At 47.3% G+C, this 23,031-nt stretch overlaps 2 protein-coding genes across 2 annotated transcripts in view; one reads left to right on the forward strand and one right to left on the reverse strand.

Annotated features, from left to right (window-relative positions):
• Positions 1-24: 24 nt before the first annotated feature.
• Positions 25-3,876, forward strand: LOC135240776 (ras-related protein Rab-20-like). The gene is made up of 2 exons (XM_064310693.1): positions 25-539; positions 2,703-3,876. The coding sequence occupies exons 1-2, from the start codon at positions 275-277 to the stop codon at positions 3,218-3,220; spliced, it is 783 nt and encodes a 260-aa protein (XP_064166763.1). The 5' UTR covers positions 25-274; the 3' UTR covers positions 3,221-3,876.
• Positions 3,877-4,461: 585 nt separating this feature from the next.
• The window catches only part of LOC135241304 (collagen alpha-2(IV) chain-like), a 59,128-nt gene continuing 40,558 nt past the window's right edge, over positions 4,462-23,031 (reverse strand). Inside the window, exons 18-49 of the mRNA XM_064311561.1 lie at positions 22,816-22,867; positions 22,301-22,414; positions 22,068-22,214; positions 21,586-21,600; positions 21,334-21,375; positions 20,880-21,031; positions 20,512-20,584; positions 19,799-19,905; positions 18,858-19,041; positions 17,669-17,713; positions 17,044-17,118; positions 16,827-16,925; positions 16,098-16,319; positions 15,753-15,914; positions 15,357-15,527; positions 14,247-14,390; positions 14,024-14,149; positions 13,080-13,261; positions 12,906-12,969; positions 12,304-12,378; positions 12,087-12,194; positions 11,666-11,773; positions 11,428-11,499; positions 11,132-11,257; positions 10,593-10,709; positions 9,847-10,008; positions 9,485-9,583; positions 9,010-9,156; positions 8,786-8,902; positions 8,076-8,267; positions 6,915-7,201; positions 4,462-6,506 (exon numbers count right to left, since the gene is read on the reverse strand). Of these exons, the coding sequence (XP_064167631.1) occupies positions 6,252-6,506; positions 6,915-7,201; positions 8,076-8,267; positions 8,786-8,902; positions 9,010-9,156; positions 9,485-9,583; positions 9,847-10,008; positions 10,593-10,709; positions 11,132-11,257; positions 11,428-11,499; positions 11,666-11,773; positions 12,087-12,194; positions 12,304-12,378; positions 12,906-12,969; positions 13,080-13,261; positions 14,024-14,149; positions 14,247-14,390; positions 15,357-15,527; positions 15,753-15,914; positions 16,098-16,319; positions 16,827-16,925; positions 17,044-17,118; positions 17,669-17,713; positions 18,858-19,041; positions 19,799-19,905; positions 20,512-20,584; positions 20,880-21,031; positions 21,334-21,375; positions 21,586-21,600; positions 22,068-22,214; positions 22,301-22,414; positions 22,816-22,867 (4,041 nt within the window). The 3' untranslated portion in view covers positions 4,462-6,251. The remainder of the gene's footprint in view (positions 6,507-6,914; positions 7,202-8,075; positions 8,268-8,785; positions 8,903-9,009; positions 9,157-9,484; positions 9,584-9,846; positions 10,009-10,592; positions 10,710-11,131; positions 11,258-11,427; positions 11,500-11,665; positions 11,774-12,086; positions 12,195-12,303; positions 12,379-12,905; positions 12,970-13,079; positions 13,262-14,023; positions 14,150-14,246; positions 14,391-15,356; positions 15,528-15,752; positions 15,915-16,097; positions 16,320-16,826; positions 16,926-17,043; positions 17,119-17,668; positions 17,714-18,857; positions 19,042-19,798; positions 19,906-20,511; positions 20,585-20,879; positions 21,032-21,333; positions 21,376-21,585; positions 21,601-22,067; positions 22,215-22,300; positions 22,415-22,815; positions 22,868-23,031) is intronic.

Here is a 23,031-nt window from a genome sequence, read left to right on the forward strand (position 1 = left end):
ATATTCACAGTTTACTTCCAACGACACACAGAGTGCGCGATGGAGTTTGACCTAATAAGTACAGTTCGTAGTCTTGGTGTTAACCTACTACCACGGTAGACAGGTCAGCTATAATCATAGTTAATGAATAGTTAGCTTACTAAAACCGTCAAAATACTTGTATGTTCCTATGGGCTATGTCATATCTGTAAGAATACTAGCCTACCAGAACAGTCGATCTCCAGCCATGTTATATCGTGAAGCTAGCGAAAACTTCATAAAACTAGTGTTTTAAATGAAAGTAAAGTACAATATTGATATTTTCTCCGCTTCGCGGCTGATGGTGAATAAGCGGCGAGTTCCAATAGCCATGGCTGACTCCGCAACGATGAAGAGACCCGATGTTAAATTAGTTCTCCTCGGGGACATGAACGTAGGAAAAACCTCTTTGCTCCATCGCTACATGGCAAGAAAGTTTACAGAGACGGTCAGCACCGTCGGAGGGGCGTTCTTCTTGAAACAGTGGGGACCCTACAACATTTCCATTTGGGACACCGCAGGTAATAGGCTATTTTGTTGTTAATTTCAGTTGTCTTTAGTTCAGTGAAATCCAAGCTAATGTGTTCTATTAATATTTATAACGGGGACCCTTTTTTTGACTGCTTCGCAGAGAAGGAATGTTCTTGTGGCTCGGAAACTCGTTAATCTCAGGAAATAAACACACTGACGTCTCATGTTTAGTTATTCGGAATATTCAAAGAAAATGAACCCTTTAAGGTGTCGGATAGCAAATATGTCGTTATAATGCTATTGACTAAACAGTAACTGAAAGAAACGGAGTTCCAAAACAATGTCTTATGTATTGAATGGCATCTCTTTACACTACACATGAGCTAGTAGGCTACATTATGACAGTCATAGGCCTAACTGTATTATTCAATGTTATGCTGCACAAAACTGAAAATGTAGCCTATGCAAACATGACAAAACGGTAATTGCTAATACGCGAATTGGGTTATGTCGATACACTCTGCCTACGTGTGAACACAATTCCCAGTATTTTGGTGTAGATCGCGTGATTTGTTTCCTGGTTTGCAAACAGGAATTTGTGTTCTTGAAAGTTGTCTGACAATTTAAATGCTTATACAGAAATGTCAGTGACAGATTTGCGGCAGTTTTCCGTCAGTAGAGATAAACAGTGTGTTCAACTGAAGATTAAACTGGTGTCATCTTATTACTGGCCAACGTTCACATAATTACATGACAATTGCGAACACTTGTTTGAAACTTACTCAATAATGGTCTTTTGCAGTTGAATTACGGGGATTTCTACTGTTCAGAAATAGATGAACTTAATTTGTGACCCCGATCGGAAGAGCAGCCAGGACGGAGTCGCTTTATGCAGTGCCTGAGCGGGGAGTTCAGTGCACGCAGAAAAACCAGACGCCGTTGAGAAGCGAGATGCATGACTGAACTCAGCTCAATTTCTGAGCCAAGAAAACCTCACTTCCTATTTAACACCTAAAATTGTTTTATTCTTTTGTTAGTGTGCAGGAAGCCATGTTGAAAATGCATAGAAATGTTTTTAAAAAATTAAACTTAAGTTGTAGATATTCAACAGGTTTACCCTTTCTACAGCTTCCAGCAGCTCACCTATCACCATATCTTAATTTGGAGTTTACTTACATAAAAGCTTTCAGTAGCGCGGGGGAAAAATTTTGGAATTTGAATATCGTTATTAATGTCACTCAACCAACAGACCATAACGTAACAGGAAGTTGTTGAATGCTGGTGGTAGTTTCCGGTGCTTTATTGCGCTACAAAACGAATTACCCTCGTGTACTTTGCCATGGTCCTTCACGAACATTCATTCATCCTCAAATAGGAATGTTTCACTTTCAAACATAGTCAAAAGTAAAAGGCTATCCCCATTGCTCTGTGGAGAAAAAAAGATGCAAGTGGCCTCGTTTCATAACAAGAGCTAACTTCCCAAACCCTCACTTTGTGTCGTGGCCCTTGATATGACCCTAGCTACACCGACACAAAGGTCTTAGCTAAATAAAGGGAGGGGCTGTGGCTGTAGAGAAGCCAAGTATGCGCTGAGCTCCCACAATGCAGACCAGAGCAGAACAGTGGGAGCTACTGTACCGTGTTCTGCATATTTCCAGAACAATGCAGTGTTGTGTTACCCTGCTAGTGGAACACACTGCTTTTCTGGGTCTGTTGGGACTGCCTGTGTGTTTCTGCATACTTTCTTTTACAAGCTCTTTGTTTCCTTTTGGGTTTTTTTTTTTTTTTGCACACTGGGGCATGCAAGAGTGTGTGGGTATGTGTATGAGTGTGTACGTGACTATATGTGTGTGTGTGTTTCTGTGTAATTTCAGGTCTAGAGCAGCTCCTGTGCAAGTTTTTGTGTAGGCTACATGAAAAACAGTGTTTGTGCTTGAGGTTTGTGCACGTTCATGACCGCATGTGTAACTGTATATAGCAGTGTGTATGAGGTGCAGGTTGTGAAGTGTGTGTAACTGCGCATGAGTCTATCTGCAGGTTGTGAGGTGTGTATGTGTAACTGCCGGTCAGGAGGTGTGTGTGTAACTGTGTGTGTTTGACTGCAGGTCGGGAGGTGTGTGTGTAACTGTGTGTGTGTGACTGCAGGCTGTGAGGTGTGTGTGTGTACCTGCAGGTTGTGAGGTCTGTGTCTAACTGTGTGTGTGTACCTGCAGGTCGGGAGCAGTTCCACGGGCTTGGCTCCATGTACTGTCGCGGCGCGGCGGCCATCATCCTGACATACGATGTCACCAGCTGGCAGAGCCTGGTGGAGCTGGAGGAGCGCTTCCTGTCCCTGACGGACACCGCCAACGAGGACTGCATCTACGCCATCGTGGGGAACAAGGCCGACCTCACCGACCCCAAGGCCCTGGAGGCGGGGTCTGAGGAGGGGGCGGAGCCCTCGGAGCGCCGGCCCAGCGTTCGCAAGCAGGTGCAGCGCGAGGACGCCGCGGCGCTGTACGGGCGCGTGCTCAAGTACAAGCTGCAGGACGAGAAGAGCAGCCAGCCCGCCGAGAGCATGTGCTTCGAGACCAGCGCCAAGACCGGCTACAACGTTGACCTGCTGTTCGAGACGCTCTTCGACATGGTCCTGCCCTCCATCCTGAAGAAACGGGCGGAAAACAACTCCCACACCGTGGACCTGGAGGACCGCAGGGACGCAAAGCGGACCAGGTCGGGGTGCTGCTCTTAAGCCGCACACCCATGCCAAGTTCAGTGTGTGTGTGTGTGTGTGAGAGTGAGAGAGAGTCAGGCGGGTGTGTCTTGTGTCTTCACACGCATTCCCAGCAATATGACTGCTTTATGGATTGTAGAATAACACAAATGTGCAGTAAAGTTTATACTTTTGTAAATGATAATGACCATCTTCTGAAGAAAAAAACCAGCACTGGTGGGGAGAAGAGTTAGGCGCTCAGTGGTACATTAAATCTGACTGTGCTCAATAACGCAGGTCAGATTTGCAGTATCGTTCAACATTCATGGTGGCGACTGCACATGCTATTTTCATATCGTTTCACATTTATTTTTGATAATTTTGTGGCATTAAGCCGGTGTTAAGACATCACTTCAGCCACTGAATCATTGAACCACTTGTTAATCCCTGTCATAGCCTGGTAGAGTACTCCAGTAGCATCGTTTTTTTTTTTTTCAAAATATGATTTTATTAATGAGACAAAAGCAGTATAATCAAACCATTCTGTAATCTTTGAGAGTTTGGTAATTGTTTTGCCTTTTTTATTGCAATTTTACATTTTCTATCAAAACTTTGTATTGTAAAATGTGTATTTAAGTGTAAATTTTATATGGCTATTTTCTCACTAATTGTAAAGAATAAAGATTTTCAATGTATTTTTTCCCCCTGGATTTATTATTATTAATTTTTTACATTTTTTATTTTACTAGTAAAGATTTGGTAAGGCACAATATTTCTGTTCATAAAAGTCTGAAGTGGACGTAGGCAGGTACTTCATGGGAAAATTCATATTCCATAATTCAGTTTCAGTATCATGTGCTGTGGAGAAACGTGTATGTCATAATTTAGTTCCATTATTGTTCAATATGGGTACATTCATGTCATAATTTAGTTACATTATTGTTTAATATGGGGATATACATGTCATTATTTAGTTCCATTATTGTTTAATATGGGGACATTTGTATGTCATGATCAGTTTCAGTTCTGCCTGTGATTGGGTGCAGTTTGGAGATTCCGATCTCTCAGACGCACGATCATGGGCTGGAGATAAAGCGCCTTCAGGCATCTGAAGTGGTGTGCAGCTTTGCCTCATTGTGATGTGAATCTGAGGTTGAAATTGGTCTAATAAACACAGATTAAAAAAAACGGCCTCAGGAACTGTAAGCAGGTTACAAACGGGCATGCCAGAGAGACACAAAGCAGCTGTGTCTCACGGTCAGACAACAGCACAAATCAAATTCTCTGACAGAAATCCATAGGACCTTTATTCAGCATAATTACATCAACGAGCAGAACAAAAACACGGGTGTCTAACACTGATTTGTAGCGTATGTACACATAAGGCCAGAAGGCTCGACTTAACAAGGCTGAGTGGGCTGAAGTAAAGAAAGGAGTACAAAGTAAATAGCTTTTCAGTGCATTTTATATAGATAAAATAGTTTCAAGAAGTCAAAACCTATTTGTTACATGTCTGTAATTTCACTGTTTAGCTGTAAAGTGTTTAAAGAAACCCATTCTTGACACTAATGGTGGACATTGAGACTCATGGCACATGTTGCTATCATTTTGCTTCTAAGAAACAATAAGCCTGTTAATTTTATGAAGCGTCTTTGCCATTTATTTCTAATAAATGTCAAAAGTTGTGTGAGATAACATAACTGAGGATGTTAATACTGAAAACGGATTTCAAAACACAAAGTTCATTTGGAGTTTTTCCACAGTGGGAAGTCATGAGGAGTTAAAAGAAAATGTAATCTGTTTGGCAGGGCAGCAGCGTAGTATAATTGTTAGGGACCTGGGCTTGTAACTCAAAGGTTGTGGGTTTGATTCCCAAATGGTGCTCTACCATTGTACCCTTGAGTAATGTACTGAACCTGAAATACTTCAGTAAATATTCAGGTATAAATGAACTGTATGTAAAAATTTGAATCTGTGCACTGTGCGTCACTGTACTAGAGTACCTGCTAACTGTTGAGATGTTATGTTCCAAAAGCATGAATCAAAGATGATTCATAAGGTTCAAAAGACACTTTGGAATGTATTTCCTTAACTTTCACCTTAACATTAGAGCTGCAATAGCATGGCTGAATTTTTCCCAAACAAAAAAGAAATCCAATTAACCTTTATTGATTTTAAGAATGCTTGACACTGCTCAGTGCTTGCCAGCTTACCCCACCCATGTCTATTTTCCCAGCTTTGGTCAAGTATTCTGGTTGCTGATTGGTTCTCCTCAACATGGTAATTTTGACCACCTACTGCTGTGGTCAAGACCACAGCCTAAGCTAGACGTTAGGTTGCAGGGCTTCTTGCAACAATTTCACTGCATGAACCTCAGAGTGGAGTGCAGAGCCCAGGAGTAGAGCATGTAGCGTATACAGACTACCGCACAACTGTGCACTGTCCACACTGCCAATGGACAGAGTCGGACAAATGACGACCAACCACAGGTCTGGAAATCCTCATTCTAGAGTTGAATCACACCAATGTGGATAACATTCTCCACAGGTTTGTCCCTTAACCCTTCTAACAGTCAGCACTATGGCCAAATCAACTTTGTGTCTTGAGGTCCCAACAGTAGAGTACTGGTGTGCATAGTGCATACGATTGCGTTTCAAGTCCCATACACCAAATACTGTATGATCTACAGTCTGTAAAATGTTAGTACTATTGTAAAACTTTATTGTTAAATACTGTTAAATCTGCTTGTTGTACTACAGAAGAAAAAATATAAGAAGAGATTTTTAAAACCACAAGAAACAGTGCATAAAGGCCATTTTGGGAGGGTCTGTATGAGCAGGTGGTCTGTAATGCAACTGAGGTAATAAGTTAGGGGGAAAAGCACCTTTTGAAAATGAATACAGAACAGAAAACTCTCACAGGACCTAAACATACTCTTGGGCCTCGTTACTGAGCTGGGTCACCTGATTTCTGCACCTGTTTCAGGCCTTCTGCACTCATTCCACGTCCTCGTTCTGGACGCGGCGGGACGAGATGGGGTTTGGGGGGTGCGCTGTCCTCTGCTTTGGGGTCACAGGTTCTTCATGCACACCTGGCAGCGGCTGATCCGGGACAGGAGCTGCCCAGCCTTCAGGGTCTCCATTTCCGGGGAGCTCTGGAAGGACTGGTCGATGGAGGTCAGCCAGAAGCTGTGCTCGTTGGCGAAGTAGTGGCAGGTCCCCTTGGCGCCGTTGCACTCGATGAAGGGCGTGGTGCGGAAGTCCTCCAGGCAGGAGCCGGGCGACACCAGCGACTGACCCCCTCCTTCATCACCTGCCGCTGTGTGCTGTGGGAGAGAGAGAGCATCACACAGACATACACACACACACAGAACACACAGACACACATACACACACACACCCACACACAAACACATACACACATCCAGTACACACAAGCGCACACACACACAGACACACATACAGTACACACACACACACATGCACACACACACACACACACACAGACACACATACACACAGACACATAAATGTTAATGATTTACTTTGATTTATGTGATCAATTATTGTGGCATATAAACACCAGAGTAGCTGCAGGATAGTAGCTTTACCAGGAAAGGGTCACTAAACCAATAAATACATTTTTATATGATTCCAAGTTCTGGAAGCTAAGACCACAGGCCAAAAAGTCATTCAGTTTAACATTCTGAATAAAGGAACAAACGCAGGCTCACCATGAGGAAGGAGTAGCCAATCCAAAGACTCCGCCAGCCCGCAGGGCATTGTGGGATAGTGACGTCCTGGCTGTGCACCGCGATGGCCACAGAGGGCGCCTCACACACGGAGCAGCGGCTGATGTAGGGCTGGATCTCGTCTTCCACCACAGGCATCATGGGAATGGGGGCGGTGGTAGACAGCCAATAGGATTTGTCGTTGCGGCTGGCGTAGTAGCAAAGGTCGCCAGGGTTGCAGTAGATGAAGGGCATTGTGTTGAAACGAGGGAGGCAAGATCCAGCCAGGCCTGCGGAAAGAAACATGGCAAGTGATTCTACAGCGTCTACAATAACTGTGCAATAACACAACATGTTTAAACACAGTAGCTAGACCAGAGGTGTCAAACTCCAGTCCAGGTGGGCCACAGTATCTGCTGGTTTTTCAGTGCGTTTCACCACAAGTGATTAATTTAAGTCATTGATTAGGTAAAGAGTCTACACACCTCGTTCCCAAGGCCTTAATTGGCTGCTGATAGAAAGGGAACCACAAATACCTGCAGATACTGCGGCCCTCCAGGCACGCCTGAGCTAGGTGATGGACACTCAGATCTGGCCCTCGTTTTCTTCTCTTCCGGGTAATTAACTGAACAGTTATTGCTACTGATTGGCCAGGCAGCCTTCAGACCAGATTCCCAGGAAAAGGGAGGATGGAAAACCAGCAGTTCTCAGCCATTGAGGACCATGATTGGAGTAATAGGGAGCTAGACACTGAACCTTTGAGATGGGCAAGCTGAACAGCTTCTGGACAGTGTAGTCCACTGTCCATTACAATCACTATCCAGATGCTCTTACCCAGAGCAACTCCACAATAGTGGAAAACATCAGTCATAGTCTCAGGAATACAGACGTGCGACATCACCAAGAAGGCACAGAAGGCCCATTGATAATCAATAACATTAATGTTATCCTAACAAAACAATAGTTTGTATTGTAGCTAGGCATGCAATGGCAGAGCTACTGCCTAAACACAGTAGGCAGAGTGATCATCACAAGCCTACCGCAGACCGCTTAGGAACGCCAGCATGGCTGTTCTCAGTCAGCCGTACTGATGCGATGCTGTGCTGAGCTGTGATAGCATACTGTGAGTGCAGACGTGATTTGACTGGCAGGCGACAGACTCACCCAGGTCCTGGTTGTGTGCCTTCTCCTGGCCCTCCAGGTAGAGCAGGCTGTACCCGTCCCACAGCTTGGACATGCCCACAGGGCACATGGGCGTCTGCTCTGATTGGCTGTGCTTCACCAGCAGGTACCCCACGCTCACGCTGCGCCCCGCCATGCCAGGGATCCCGGGGGTACCTGGGCGACCTGGATTACCTGAGAGAGAGAAAGAGAGACGTTGAGCAGGCAACTCCACCATTATACTGTCCCTAGGTCCCAAAGCTAGTAGCTTACATTGTTATTTTTTGTGGTAACTGCTGTTTTTTTTTACCATTATTATGTTTGTTCAGAAAGCTCCCCCCCCATTACTGTGAGTACTAACACCCAATCGTTTACAATATTATTGTTTGAATAGTTATGCAATTGCTGGTAAACAACTGCTTTCTCAATACTATGCTGATGTGTCATCATGCCAATAAAGCTTGTTGAATTTGAGAGAGAGAGATATGAAGAGAGTGAGATGGGGGAATGACAGAAAGAGACAGAGAACAAGAAGAAGAGGAAGCGAGAGAAAGAGAGACGGGGAGAAGAACAGAGAGCAAGAGAGAAAGACAGGAGGACAGAGAACTGACCATTTTTCTGTGTAGCTAGACATGGACAGATCGCAATGCAGGATATTATGAACACTGTGCTTCTGTTCTGAGCGAAGCATGGTCACTCGCAGTCCCTCGTACCTTCGAGGCCCTCAAGGCCCTGGTGGCCCCTCTGTCCGCCCTCGCCACGGTAACCAGGCACCCCTGGGGTTCCGCCGATTCCTGGCATGCCCTTCTGCCCCTTGGGGCCAAATAATCCTGTGGGGTGGAGAAGGGCAGAAGAACATCAATAACTACTCATCACTCACACACCACATCCTGGACAGAGTGTGTGGAGGGGGGGGGGGGGGAGCGGGGGTTCTTACCTGGGTCACCAGGCGGACCCTGGGGGCCATTTTCTCCATAAACACCGTCAGGCCCCCGAATTCCCTGTGGACCTGGTGGTCCTCTCTCCCCCAAATGTTTGGGAGGCTTGGGGGCCTCACCTTGAGCACCTGGGGCTCCAGGGAAACCTGAAAGTTCCCACACACACACACACACATAGAATACCCATTTAAACTAATCTTACTCTACTTTGAGTATCTAGATTAAAAGTATTATCTTACCTACAGTAAAATCACTTCATAATTAACCCACTGGTGTCCTCACTTTTCATTCACAAAAGTCAATCATTAGGAGCACAGCAGGCTAAGCAGTCAGACAAAACTGGCTGGAACAGTCACATGTCCCTCACACACAACCGCTACAGTAGTGACTCATACTGTGTGCTTCCCCTTTAGATACGGTCACACTACTGGAATAAACAGCAACACACACACACACACACACACACAGACATACCTGGAGGCCCGGAGTTTCCCTTTGGACCTACAGGTCCCCTGTCTCCTTGGACACCCGCCCTTCCAGGAACTCCCATCAGCCCCTGCTCCCCCTTCACACCTACGGGGGATGAACAGCAGCCTCCTTACCCCACACCCAAGGCCTCTTTTGCTGTATCAGCTACAATCATGTAATTCTGTTTTCTTCCCCAGAATCACACACAGGTGTTTATTAATTTAAAAGAAGATAAAATCAAGGATGAACAACGCCTCTAGTACTACAAAGCAAGTCAAGTAACAGTGGTTCAATCCAAACTCTTAGCACCTTATGGACTATACCATTACCGAGAGGTAGGGGGATGTTGGGAGGGGGGGTTCTCTTACCTTTCTTCCCAGACACTCCATGCTGTCCTTGTACGCCTGGTTGACCCTGATCCCCCAGGAGTCCCTTCAGGCCCACCTGCCCAAATATACCGGACAGGCCTTTCTCTCCCTTGTCTCCAAACGGTGAGGGAATTCCAGGACTCCCCCTCACCCCGGGGGACCCTGGGATACCAGAGGTACGTGTCATTTCCTGTGCGTCACAGTTCCTGTGCCTGCCTGCAGTGAGGCTTTTGTGATCTCCCTCTCCTGCTCTGTTGATCAGGTGCTGGGCAGGTGTCCTAACGAGGCCATTTACATTGGCCACACCTCACCTCGCCAGCTTCAGCAGCTCTCTCAGGTTACATTTCACGTTCTCTGTTCTAACATATTTGTGGCAAATTTTCAGTTTGTTGTTTTAGATTATGCTTCCATTTTTTGGTCCCTCCTGGATGGCTCTCCCCTTATTTTTACCACCTAATGGATTCCAGAGAGTATTTGTACGGCAAACAAACATCACCTGCAGTGAAACGTTCCTATGCATCATGAGTTTCTGAGTGAAACTGCTGAGTTCTTGCCACTTTGGTTCTAAACCCTGGAACAGCACACACCAAAGCCTAGCACTGCACCCACCAAACACGACGAAGATTTCAGACTAGCTCCTCTCACTGAGTAGTGACAAGCTTCTGTGTAGCCAGACCAGATAAGCAAGCCAAGTGATCTGAGGAGCACAGGCAGCCCTCAGTCGGTACAGTCCCTGCTCACTCCACCTTGATATCCTTTCGGTCCCTTTGATCCAGGGTCTCCAATGGCACCCAGGCGGCCAGGCTCTCCGGGCAGGCCCTGGGGTCCTTGAAATCCGGGAGCTCCTGGCTGGCCTGGGTCACCTGAGAAGAAGGGAACCCGATTCAGGGCCAAGAGTGTTCCACCAATCACAAGGTTCTACCTGGTTGCATATTAATTGGCTATTGTGGCTTTCAGTGATGTAGGTCTCACCTGGGTGTGTGTGTGTGTGTGTGTGTGTTTGTTTGTTTAGGAGTGTGTGTGTGTGTGAGTGACTTTCCCACAAAAAAGTCAGAAAACAATCTAATGAAATTACATTAATTAATTGATAAATTATGGGAATTTTTCAAACTGTCAACTTAGTTTCAGGTTATTTCTTAAACTGACTGAAATGGAATTAACCCCCTAAGCCCACACTGCAAAGTATATTTCTGTGCAAGGTAAGCTAGAAAACATTTTCACAGGTATGGGTGTAACCTGAGTACCACTGTCAGATGCAACCGCTTCCAGAACCATGACAACCAACCTGGATCTCCACCAGAGCCCTTGAGCCCTGGTGACCCTGGCAGTCCGGACTGTGTGCTGGAGATTCCGGTTTCTCCCCTCTCTCCTTTACCCCCAGGCTCACCTGGGGCCCCCCAGTTATCCAAACCTGTCAGGATACAGAACAGTGGAACTTAAAAGAACTGATACAACTCAAAGTTAACCCCATCCAAACCCCCCCCAAAAAACAAACATTGTTAAAAGAGCTGCTGATTGATATCAGTTTCTTCTTAAGAACATATTGAATAAAAGCCCACTGGTATGATTCCCAAAGCGTACCTGGTGTTCCAGGGAATCCCTTCTGGCCCTTCAGGCCATGCAGTCCAAATATTCCCTTCAGACCAGGAAAACCTATGAGGATCACAATGAAACAACTACATTACCCGCAACACCTCAGTCCCCATTACCGAAGAGTCAGGATGAAGAGGTACAAGCGGACACTCAAGTGGCAAGGCCCAAACACTAAACGGTGTACACCAAACAAGAGGCCCATTTCCCCACTCTCAGGACGTTTTACCTCTGTGCCCTGGCGTGCCAGGAAATCCGTCTGCTCCCGTTTGTCCCGGCGTTCCGGGAAAGCCTTTCTGCCCCTGGTCTCCTGGAGAGCCCCTTTTCCCCTCAAAGCCTGTTAGCGCCCCAAAGACATAGCATCATCACGACGACCGAACGAGCCCAATGCATCCACAGACTCCCTGGAAACGCAAGCGCGCAATCGCGGCTAGCAGAGCACAGCGCTAGCAGACCCTGAACACGCAGTGGCGGTCGCAGCCACCATCAGCACTGAAAGGCAACACGCGTGGCTTACAGCTATATGACGCGCACAGCTCAAGCAGAACTACGAAATGTGCCTTTAATTACATGAACAGTAGTTACCGCAATAGAAGCTGGTGTGACTCTAATACAAGCCATCCGTTTCCAGAAGGGCAGGTAAGTCTCACCTGGGCGCCCGTCAGAGCCAGGGTCTCCACTCTCCGCTTTCATGCCCTCGATGCCATGGAAACCAGGACTGCCGCGGTCTCCGGGCTGCCCAGTGGACCCCTTACCTCCTGCACCAGGAGAGGAGGAAGGGGTCAGTGCCGTTGCCACAGTAACACCTTGCACAGCTGGTGTCTAGCATGCTATGATGTCATCTCTAGGATACTGACAGGTCCTTACCTGGAAATCCAGGGGGTCCAAACTCCCCTCTAAGGCCCGTGGAGCCCGGTAAGTCGATCACTGCACCCGCCTCACCTGTAATAATTTAAACTCAGTGAGTTCTTAAGTCCAAACATAAGGCTATGTGACATAGGTCTTGCCCGATTTTAATAATAACTCCTCTGAAGATTGCACCAAAGAAAAATGAAAATAAAAGAAAAACAAAACAGTTATTTGTATTGCCCCTTTCATAAATTTAGCAACACAAAGTGCTTCATATAAACATATGTTCAAATAAAGAAATGTGTTGGAAAAAAAGTAGTACAACAGACTACATAAACCAAGAAAGGTTAAAAAAAAAAGTCAGATGACAAAAGACCCCAGGAAAATTACCTAGTGGTCATCTTGAAAAATTAAGGGCAATTAATAAATGCAAGATGGTAGTACCAGAGACTGGAGAAGGGGGTGTTCTTCCCCTTCATTTCATTTGGCCTGAACGTGTGGAACAGTAAGCTGGCTGGTGCTGGATGACCTGGTGTGTCATTGCTGGTTGCGGGTAGGCATTTAACATATGGATGTGTGCAGGAGCAGGGGGATATGGTCTGTCCCCAATACCACTGTACCTTTCTTTCCCTTCAGTCCAGGGTCTCCGCTCTGGCCGTAGGCTCCAGGACTGCCCTTCTCTCCCTATGAGAAAGGAAAAGATGCTCGTAACCTGGCAACACAAAACCCCCACATCACCGTGACGACAGCAGGGAGGAGAGCTCCCGTCCCCGCGGCGCACGCGCAGGGCTCACCGTCGAACCGGCCATCCCCGGAAAGCCTGAGATCCCCGGTGGGCCGGTGGGTCCCGGCATCCCTTTAGGTCCCGGAAGCCCCACAGGCCCTGGATCACCCAAAGCCCCCTTATCCTCGCTGGGGTCCCCCGGTAGGCCATCACTGCCCGTTCGTCCCGGCAGGCCTGGTAACCCTGTGGGCCCTGTGGCACAGAGATGCTGTAAGCTCCACCCCTTTCCCTCCCTCCCTCCCTCCCTCCCAGAGTCACAGAATGCAGTCTGTCGCACAGAGATGCTGTAAGCCCTCCTCCTTCCCTGCCTCCTCCCAGAGTCACAGAATGCAGTCTGTGCACAGAGATGCTGTAAGCTCCACCCCTTTCCCTCCCTCCCTCCCTCCCTCCCAGAGTCACAGAATGCAGTCTGTCGCACAGAGATGCTGTAAGCTCTGCCCCTTTCCCTCCCTCCCTCCCAGAGTCACAGAATGCAGTCTGTGGCACAGAGACGCTGTAAGCTCCGCCCCTTTCCCTCCTTTCCTCCCACAGTCACAGAATGCAGTCTGTGGCACAGAGATGCTGTAAGCTCCGCCCCTTTCCCTCCCTCCCTCCCTCCCTCCCAGAGTCACAAGCAACTTGCAGTCTGTAAGCTCCGCCCTTTCCCCCTTCCTCCTCCCAAGTCAAGAATGCAGTCTGTGGCACAGAGACGCTGTAAGCTCTGCCCCTTTCCCTCCTTTCCTCCCACAGTCACAGAATGCAGTCTGTGGCACAGAGACGCTGTAAGCTCCGCCCCTTTCCCTCCCTTCCTCCCACAGCCACAGAATGCAGTCTGTGGCACAGAGACACTGCAAGCTCCGCCCCTTTCCCTCTCACCCGCCCCCCCCAGGGTCAGAATGCAGAGTCTGCAGAGTGTGTAGGGGCTGGAATCAGCTGAAATCAGAGCTCCCTGGCTGATGTGGGACTCCCGCTCACCATAGGGGCCGGTGAATCCCGGCTGTCCCGGTATTCCGAGGTCGCCCTTGACCCCCTTCATCTCCAGGATCATCTTGGGTGGGACGAACGGCTTTTCACCCTGAGGCCCGTCGATCCCGCGGTCACCTGGGAAAGAGCACGGAGCAGGCTGCGTGATGAGGGGCCTCCAATGTTCCGAATCCGAGCTCGGCCACGCCCCCGAGCCGCCTCAATCTCTACTCACCCTTTTCTCCAGGCCATCCCATTCCGCCTTTCACTCCCGCGACCCCCGGAAAACCCGGCTCCCCCTTCACGCCCGGAACTCCGGAGAAACCCTTTACACCTTTCACCCCAGTAAAGCCCGCCATTCCTGGCGAGCCTTTTGAACCTGCACAAACAGGGGAATAACACAGAAGCATTCGGTCCGGGAGGAGCGGATTGGCCTCGGCAACGTCGACCGGTGGAGAGAGCACACACACAACTGGGTTTTCGTTAACTAATCAGCCCAGGTGCTTAAAGGTGTATTCCTTCCCAGAGTTCGGGGTCGAGACCAGGAGTACACACTGAGAGAGCGAGCCTTTGAGTTTTGTTCGTCAGAGCACATGAAAGGAAACTCGCCGCTGAAAAGCTGGAGGAGCTGGTCAGCTGAAATGCTGGCCAGCTATGAGCGGCGAGCTGAGAGGCTGTCACTCAGTTTTGCTTTCTTTTGTCTTCATTATTTTAATTTACTGTTTTTTTTCCCAGAACCAATGAGGGGGAAGGGTGAAGGTGTTTGTTTATTTGTTTTTGTGTTTGGTGTGGGTGCGCTCTCTCTCTCTCCATGTGGCAAATGACGGTGTACACCAGGAACTGCCGTATCTCCCTCCCAGGGGTGTCACACTGGCGTGTTACAAACACCTTTATTAACGCAGTTCTCCATGTTATAAGCCCTTTATTAACATAGCGCTCCCAAGTTAGAACACTCTTGTTCTAACAACCCTTGATATTAGAACAACAAATCGATTAAAACAGTTCTCAGTGTTAGAGCAGCATTATTAACAGATAAGATCAGATTAACGCCTTTAAGAAAACAGCTAAAGGCATAGCTCAGTTTTAGATTACATCAATGTGTTCATTTAACGTGGCTTTATTATCAGGGTGGTTGATCCAGGAGTGAGAGAAGGAAAAGAATTATGACCCCAGGACAAAAGTAGAGACGCATATACACACAAGACTTTGTCAAAGCTGCAGCAGTGTGGTATAATGATTAGGGAGCCAGTCTTGTAACTCAAATGTTGCACCCATGCACACACACAAATACGGGTGAGATGACCTACATCACTGAAGGCCACAACACACACACACACACAGTTACCTCGCAGTCCAGGAACTCCAGGAAAGCCCACGGGACCTGGCTCTCCTGGGTCACCTGGAAGGCCTTCTCTGCCCTTTAGACCGAGATCACCTGGATCTCCAGGTGTGCCTTTCATCCCAGAAGGCCCAGGTGGGCCTGGGTCACCCTGAATTCCTCTGTCTCCAGGAAATCCTGAAGAGAATGAGACACCCATATCAGCACCAACGTGTGTGTGTATATATTTATCAAGAACTCAATCCCAGTGTCATATCAGCTCAAGATGTTAAGAATATTTGCTCATGACCAGACCGCTTCACAGTACGCACACAAACACACACACACACACACACAGTTCACAGGCCATAGACCGCTATACGCTACACACACACAGAGCACAGACTGGCACAGACACACTACCTGGGCTACCAATGATCCCTTGGGGCCCTGGGGGGCCAGGTGGACCTGGGACCCCTGGGAATCCATACTTTCCTTCTGGTCCAGGTCTCCCTATCTCCCCCTGCAGGCCTGGAGGACCCCGATCACCTTTGGGTCCGAGGATACCAGGCATGCCTGGCATTCCTGTGAATGAGGAAAGCAACATTAGCGATGCTAACAAGGTTAACAGACAACACTCCCCGTTTCCACCCGTTTCAACAATGCCATTCAGTCTTTTTATTATTATTATTATTATTATTTTGAATACACTTTATAAACCTATGGCTGTAGAAGATGTAGATGAAACCATGATGAAGTGTTCCTTACCGTGGTATCCCTGGTTACCAATCTCCCCTCTGGGGCCCCAGGTGCCTTGGAGTCCAGGAGGGCCCACATCTCCTGGGGGTCCAGGGGCCGCCCCAAAGACCAGCCCGTGAGCCCCCTTCTGCCCCTCCTCCCCATCCCTACCCTGCTGCCCGGGGAGACCTGGGGGCCCGTCTACCCCTTTATTGCCAGGCTGACCCTTATCGCCACGCGGCCCAACAAAACCTGCGGAGGGTAGAAAGGTTGTCAGAGCCCCCCAACACGGCACCAAACACGGGGAGCTCACAGACCGTCAGAGCCCCCCAACACGCACCAAACACGGGGAGCTCACAGACTGTCAGAGCCCCCCAACAGGACACCAAACACGGGGAGCTCACAGACCGTCAGAGCCCCCCAACATGGCACCAAACACTGGGAGCTCACAGACTGTCAGAGCCCCCCAACATGGCACCAAACACTGGGAGCTCACAGACTGTCAGAGCCCCCCAACACGGCACCAAACACTGGGAGCTCACAGACTGTCAGAGCCCCCCAACACGGTACCAAACACGGGGAGCTCACAGACTGTCAGAGCCCCCCAACAGGACACCAAACACGGGGAGCTCACAGACAGCTAGAGCCAACACTGTACCAAACAGTATAATGATGTGTAATGAGACTTTACCCTAAGTGGAGAAGCATCAGACTTTATAAGACTGGGCGAACAGAAGCATGTCTCTTTGCCTGGCTTACCGGGTGGTCCTGGGGCCCCTCCTCTGCCTGGTTCTCCTCGCTCCCCCTTGGATCCCCCCTCCCCGGTTAATCCTAGCTCCCCTTTAAAACCTGGCACACCTGAAACACAAGCATTCGCACACCACCATTACTACAGGCCTGTGTCCCTCGTTACCAAGTCAACTGCAAAAACACACTCAACATGCAAAGCGTCATAAATGTGGCAAAGTCTTGTTACCTGCGAAACCATCAATCCCAGAAATTCCAGGGAATCCCGGATCACCTGGTTGACCTGGCACTGGATCACATTCTCCTGAAAAATATTAATAAATCACAAGAATCTCATCAGTGATTTATTATAACAATTATAAATCCAAAGAGCAGCCATATTGGATCTGCTGTTAGATATATGAACACATACATGACACATTTCCAGTGGCTGCAGAGGTGGAAAGTCCAGGAGTCAGAAAGAAAAATGAACTGAGCTGATTTCACTGAATATTTCACTTATCATATCTCCTGGCTGAAGAATTGTGCTAATTCGCAAATCCAGTTGATGGGATTTTCCACCTCTGGTCACAAGTTATTTTGTTAGTTGGGTGATCTGAATCCATGTGACAGAAATGGAAAACAGTGCCTAGTGTTAAATTTACTCAAGAATGTGTGACTAGTTACGTAAACTGGAGATAAAAAACATTAACAGTACATCACAAGGTTTTATCTTCAAATTGACTGATTTAATATAAAGATTATATATGCATGCAAGATCACTGGAGCTACAGCAAGGTGGAGAGATGAGAGCTTGGCCACTCTCAGACAGCTGCTGTGAACACTAAGCTCGCATCTCACTACGTTCCAGCTACCTTCAGCATCTGTCTGCTCTCCAGAACCTTCCAGAACACAGCCTCCTTTCAGTGTCACCAGAGAGGGAGAGAGAGAGAGAGAGAGAGAACCATATGGGGAGAGAGAGAGCCATGTGGGATGAGACAGCAATAGAGAGTGAGAGAGAGAGTCAGAAAAACGATAAGTACACAAGAGAGAAAGAGAGGGGGAACAAGGGACAGAGATAGATATAGAGAGAGAGAACCATATGGGAAGAAAGCAAGAGTGCACAAGAGAGAAAGAGAGAAGAGAGAGAGAGCGAGGGTAGGGCATTCATGTCATTAGCATGTTAGCACGTACAGGGGCAGTCAGCATTATCAGGGTAGAGCATTAAAACATTATAAGGAGGCAAATGGCTTGTGGCACTGATGTACGGAGGCAAAACAATGTTCTAAAGAGCTAAACCACTCAGCACAGTCATTATTACTCTATTCAGTACATGGTCATTACACATCTACCTAGTACCCAGTTAAGAACACTGCTAGGCTTTAATATGTACAGGAAAATGCTTTTACATTGAAAAAATGATCTCTGATGGAACAGAATTCATCATGACTAACCAGGAGTTCTCCTCAGCAGAACTAGCAATGGGCCCAAAAATGCTAATTTAAACTTTGTCGCAGGACACAGTCTTGCTTGACAAAAATTACGTACTTTCAACTGAAGAAACCATCGCTCAACACTTTTTCTCGTACACATGTAGTATTATGTGGCAAACACCTTCAGACTTTGTCACGCAGTGTGATTGGACAGCCATTCGTTGTCATGGATGTGTTTTTTTTTTCTCCACTTCATTACATATGTAAAAAAAATGGCCAGGAGACAACGGGCCCCTTCCCACAGGCCTTTGCCAAAGCATAAATGGAAAATGTTGTGCTACATCTACACTTTTGTCAAGCGACACTTTTTGAAAGTGTCGTGTGACGAAGTTGAGTCTTCAGTGGCTGAAGGTGCACATACATGACACAGTCTGCAACTGACCCGTATAAACCAATCAAAAAGGCTTTGCTCTCCACATGAAAATTCTATCATTGGTTCTAAGCACTAAACAGTTCTAAAGTTGGGGTTTCTCAAAGCCTACCCATCACTACTCAAAACCTCATCCCCAAGTTTAGTGGAAACACAGGGAGGGAGGCTTGATCAAAGTGAGGTGCAGCGAGAGTGACTCACCTGGAGCCCCAGGGAGTCCAGGGAAGCCAACCGAACCATCGAACCCGGGATCGCCAGCGAGACCACGGCGCCCCTTCTCTGCACTCATCACCCGGCCCGGGTCTCCCGCCAGGCCCGTCTTCCCAGGCAAGCCCGGTGCCCCGGGGAACCCCTTCTCCCCTGGAGCGCCCACCGGCCCTTCCCCCTGAAAAAACAGACACGCACATCCAGCCTCACAAATGCTGCTCCATACACACACTGGCACTGGCCCCGTGATGGAACAACTGAGAAAATATAACAATAACAGGTATGACAATGAAAACATAAAACAGCTGAAAGCATCATTCCAATTCAAATGAACTAAAGTGTCTACACTTTGGTGACCAACATGAAAAAATGAACGAAAAATATCAAGAATGATATCGTAAATGCACAAACAATATAAATCGTTCAGATCACTCTTGCAGAGATTTTAAGAACGCATCTCCAACAATAAACTATGTCTGACCAATCGCGGCAATGCACTGTCTGTACCGAAGAGGAGCTACAGTAGGTTGATTGACAGGTGAGTACAACGATAAAATATTCTCTGGTGAAGCTAGCAAATTATGTATCACTTGTCATTCTGATCACTGTTATATTTATTGTTCACACATTACAATTTTAATGAATTGCGATAGTTGCAATTCATAGTTATCGGTACAGTTTATCGCTATAGCTATTCACACAGCTATATGAATACCTCACAGTCACAGGTCATCATTATCACACTTTTCATAAAATAGTTTAATGTTATTCAGCTAACTGACAGAGGAACAAGCACAATTTTCTGCATGGTCTTCTGCTTCTGCCATATACAACACTGAAGCCCTGTGAAATGACTGTTAAACTATGCTCAAAGCTGAAAGTGTTGGATGAACGTTGACTTGAGAGAAGGGCCAGGGGGAGGAGCGGTAACTGACCTGGGGGCCACGCAGTCCAGCGGCCCCTGGACGTCCCGAAAACCCAGGCCGGCCTCTGTCACCCATGCCTCCATCTAGTCCAGGGTCTCCTGGGTCTCCAGATTGTCCTGCAGAGTACAGAAACAGACACAGACACAGACACACACAGACACACACACACACAGATACACACAAACACAGAAACAGACACACACACGCACACACACACACACACAGACAAAAACACACACTTAGCTATCATACTGGTGGTCTCAGCCATATGTGATGTTCCATAACTTGCGGATACACGTCTGTGAACACCAGGGTTGCCAACTTTTTTCAGCTGGCTGGAGTAAGATTTTGCGGACAAGAGGAAAGGGAATACATTCCGATCATGGACTGCGGGGGGGGGGGGGGGGATAGTTAGCTAATCAGACTCTGCAATATTTATAAACCAATCTCAGTTCGCCATGCTGAAAAAATGGACTTTGTCCTACAAGCTGATAGATAATTTGGGTAATTAGAGAGTGGCTTTGTTTTTACTTGTGGCCTTTTTATTTGGCACAAGACTGGGTGTTTGGGTAGCGTTAGAGTGTGAGACAGAGCCTGAAAGTGTGTCTCTCACCAAAAGTGTGACAGGTGGCAACCCTGGTAAACACCATCCAACTCCTAATTTGTTATTCTGGGCATAAGAATGACAGTAAATGACAGAAAGCAGAAACTAAATACCCAACCTTTCTCGGTGATCACCCAGGTGTCTCCTTTTCTCCCTTTGGGACCGGGAGCGCCCTTTACCCCTGGAAAACCCTGTAAACAGAGGGTGGGGTGGGTGGTGGTGGGGTGGTAGGGGTGTATGTCAGAACAGATTTCACAGATTCGGGCTGTCAAAAGCACATGATGTCTACCAATCAGAGGCCCCGCCCACCAGCAGCACTCAGAAGCGTTTGCAGAGAAACTAATCCACGTTTTAACAGCCGTCAATCATCCACATAATAATCCATGACACTTAATAATAATCCATCTACACTCATGTTACTGCTGAGAGCCAAGAAATTTCCCAAAAAAAAAAATCTGATCACAAATGAAAGCTCAAGTGTCTTACGGGTAACCCAGGTATCCCCTTGCGTCCAGGGAGGCCCTGGTCGCCCTGCTGCCCCCACTCGCCCGTCATTCCGGGGCGGCCCTGTGCGCCTGCCGGACCCGGAGCCCCAGGGGGAGAGTCGCTGATGCTGCACTCACACAGTCCTGCATCGCCTAAAAAAACACACACACAGGCACACACGGAGACAGGTAACCTCGAATCTTTTCCACGACCACAACCAACTGTTCAATGGGAAACCCAAAGAAAGAAAGGGAAAAAGAAAGGTTATCTAAAGGAGGTTCAGGGGAGCCATGGCGCAATCTGAAGAGGTGAGTCTTCAGGCGAGCATCGGTTGCACTCATGCTCGGAAATTCACAGCTATTAGTAAATTCTACTGTGTTATGATCTTACTAGTGCGCGTCATTAGTAAATTCAGCAGGCGCGCGTGAGGGACGGGACGCTCCTCCAGTCTTACCTTTGAGTCCCGGCCGCCCAGCGGGGCCTGGCTGCCCTCTTCCTCAGACTGAATGCATTCCTGTAATAACAACAAGAAAAAAGCAGACAAACCTTTTAGGTTATAGTGGCACATGTAGCTTATTACCAGTCTACCTAATCTGTCTTGTCAAACTGAGCACTCTTACGTTGTCCTATACTACAGTAACGGCTAACAAGGTCAAGTACACATACGGTATACTGTAGCTCTTCACTCACAAAGGTCACAACATACCCCTATACAGTAAAACTAGCCACACAAAGACAACAACCACAACAGTTAAACGAGCTCACTACAAAGCCAACACCCACTATATTTATCCCGTTATAACTGTAGCCTCTACTCACAAAGGTCACAACAGTAGCCACTATTTATCCAGGTTATAACTGTAGCCTCTACTCACAAAGGTCACAACAGTAGCCACTATTTGTCCAAGTTATAACTGTAGGCTCTATTCACAAAGGTCACAATAGTAGCCACTATTTATCCAAGTTATATCTGTAGCCACTATTCACAAAGGTCATAACTGTAACATCTAGTCACTCAGGTTATAACTGTAGCCACTATTCAAAAAGGTCATAACTGTAACATCTAGTCACTTAGGTTATAACCGTAGCCACTATTCACAAAGGTCATAACTGTAACATCTAGTCACTTAGGTTATAACTGTAGCCTCTCTTTAATGTAACATAACTGTCATCTCTTCTTTCACTCACACGATCCTTTGGGCCCGGGCGGCCCTGGGGTGCCTGGAAACCCATCAAAACCAGGCCGTCCAGGGTGCTGAGCGGGGGGCCCCGGTTCGCCCTGCAGACCCTTCAGCCCCTTCTCCCCCTTCGGCCCAAATGGGCTGATGTTGACCACTGTGGATGGAAGGCCATTACACCTGAAATGTTAGGTCACCGTCCGGATACACTCAATACGGAGTCCCCCCCAATGAGTCTCTCACCTGCCTGACCAGAGGAGATTGCTGGAAGTCCAGGGGGTCCTGGAAGACCCTTGTCACCCTGCTCACCCCTCTCTCCCTTGCGGCCGGGCTGGCCGGCCGGTCCAGGTGGTCCCTCTGGGAATTCAAGCACAGTCCACATTAATAATCCACAACAATCCACAGGTTCAGATTTCACCATTCACACCTGACCAGCTCTGCTTCTTAAGTGATGGCGGCTATTAAAACCTTTTTTTTAAAGGTGCAGGATTACTAAAATGTGATTAGAACGCTCTTAACTGAACATTCTAACACTGATGTAACAATCACTACTGGCAACTGAAAGCAAAGGAGATCTAGAACGACTGACTCAAAAAATTTTATTTGAAATTTTTTCTAAATATTCTTTAAAAAAAAGGACTCTTCATGAAGTTAAGGCAGAGTGGTCTGTACTGAAATATTAATACTTCCTTCATTTGTTAACATCAATCCATGCATAGTTTGTTTGATCAATTAATTTCTTGGTTAATGTAACATACCTCCATGTCTGCCTCCATAATATATCACTTCTCCTGGTTCTCCTACCTCACCCTGAAAATGCACATACACACACACACACACACACACACAACCACTTGTTCACTGGTGTTTGGACAGGAATGGCTCCAGTAACCTAATAGCGGTCAACATTTGTATGATAAAATTCAGAAAAAACCACAAGACATACACAAGACTGACGCTGATCTCCAAGAAGA

Source organism: Anguilla rostrata, chromosome 15 (assembly GCF_018555375.3).
Source record: "Anguilla rostrata isolate EN2019 chromosome 15, ASM1855537v3, whole genome shotgun sequence".
Classification (NCBI taxonomy): domain Eukaryota; kingdom Metazoa; phylum Chordata; class Actinopteri; order Anguilliformes; family Anguillidae; genus Anguilla; species Anguilla rostrata.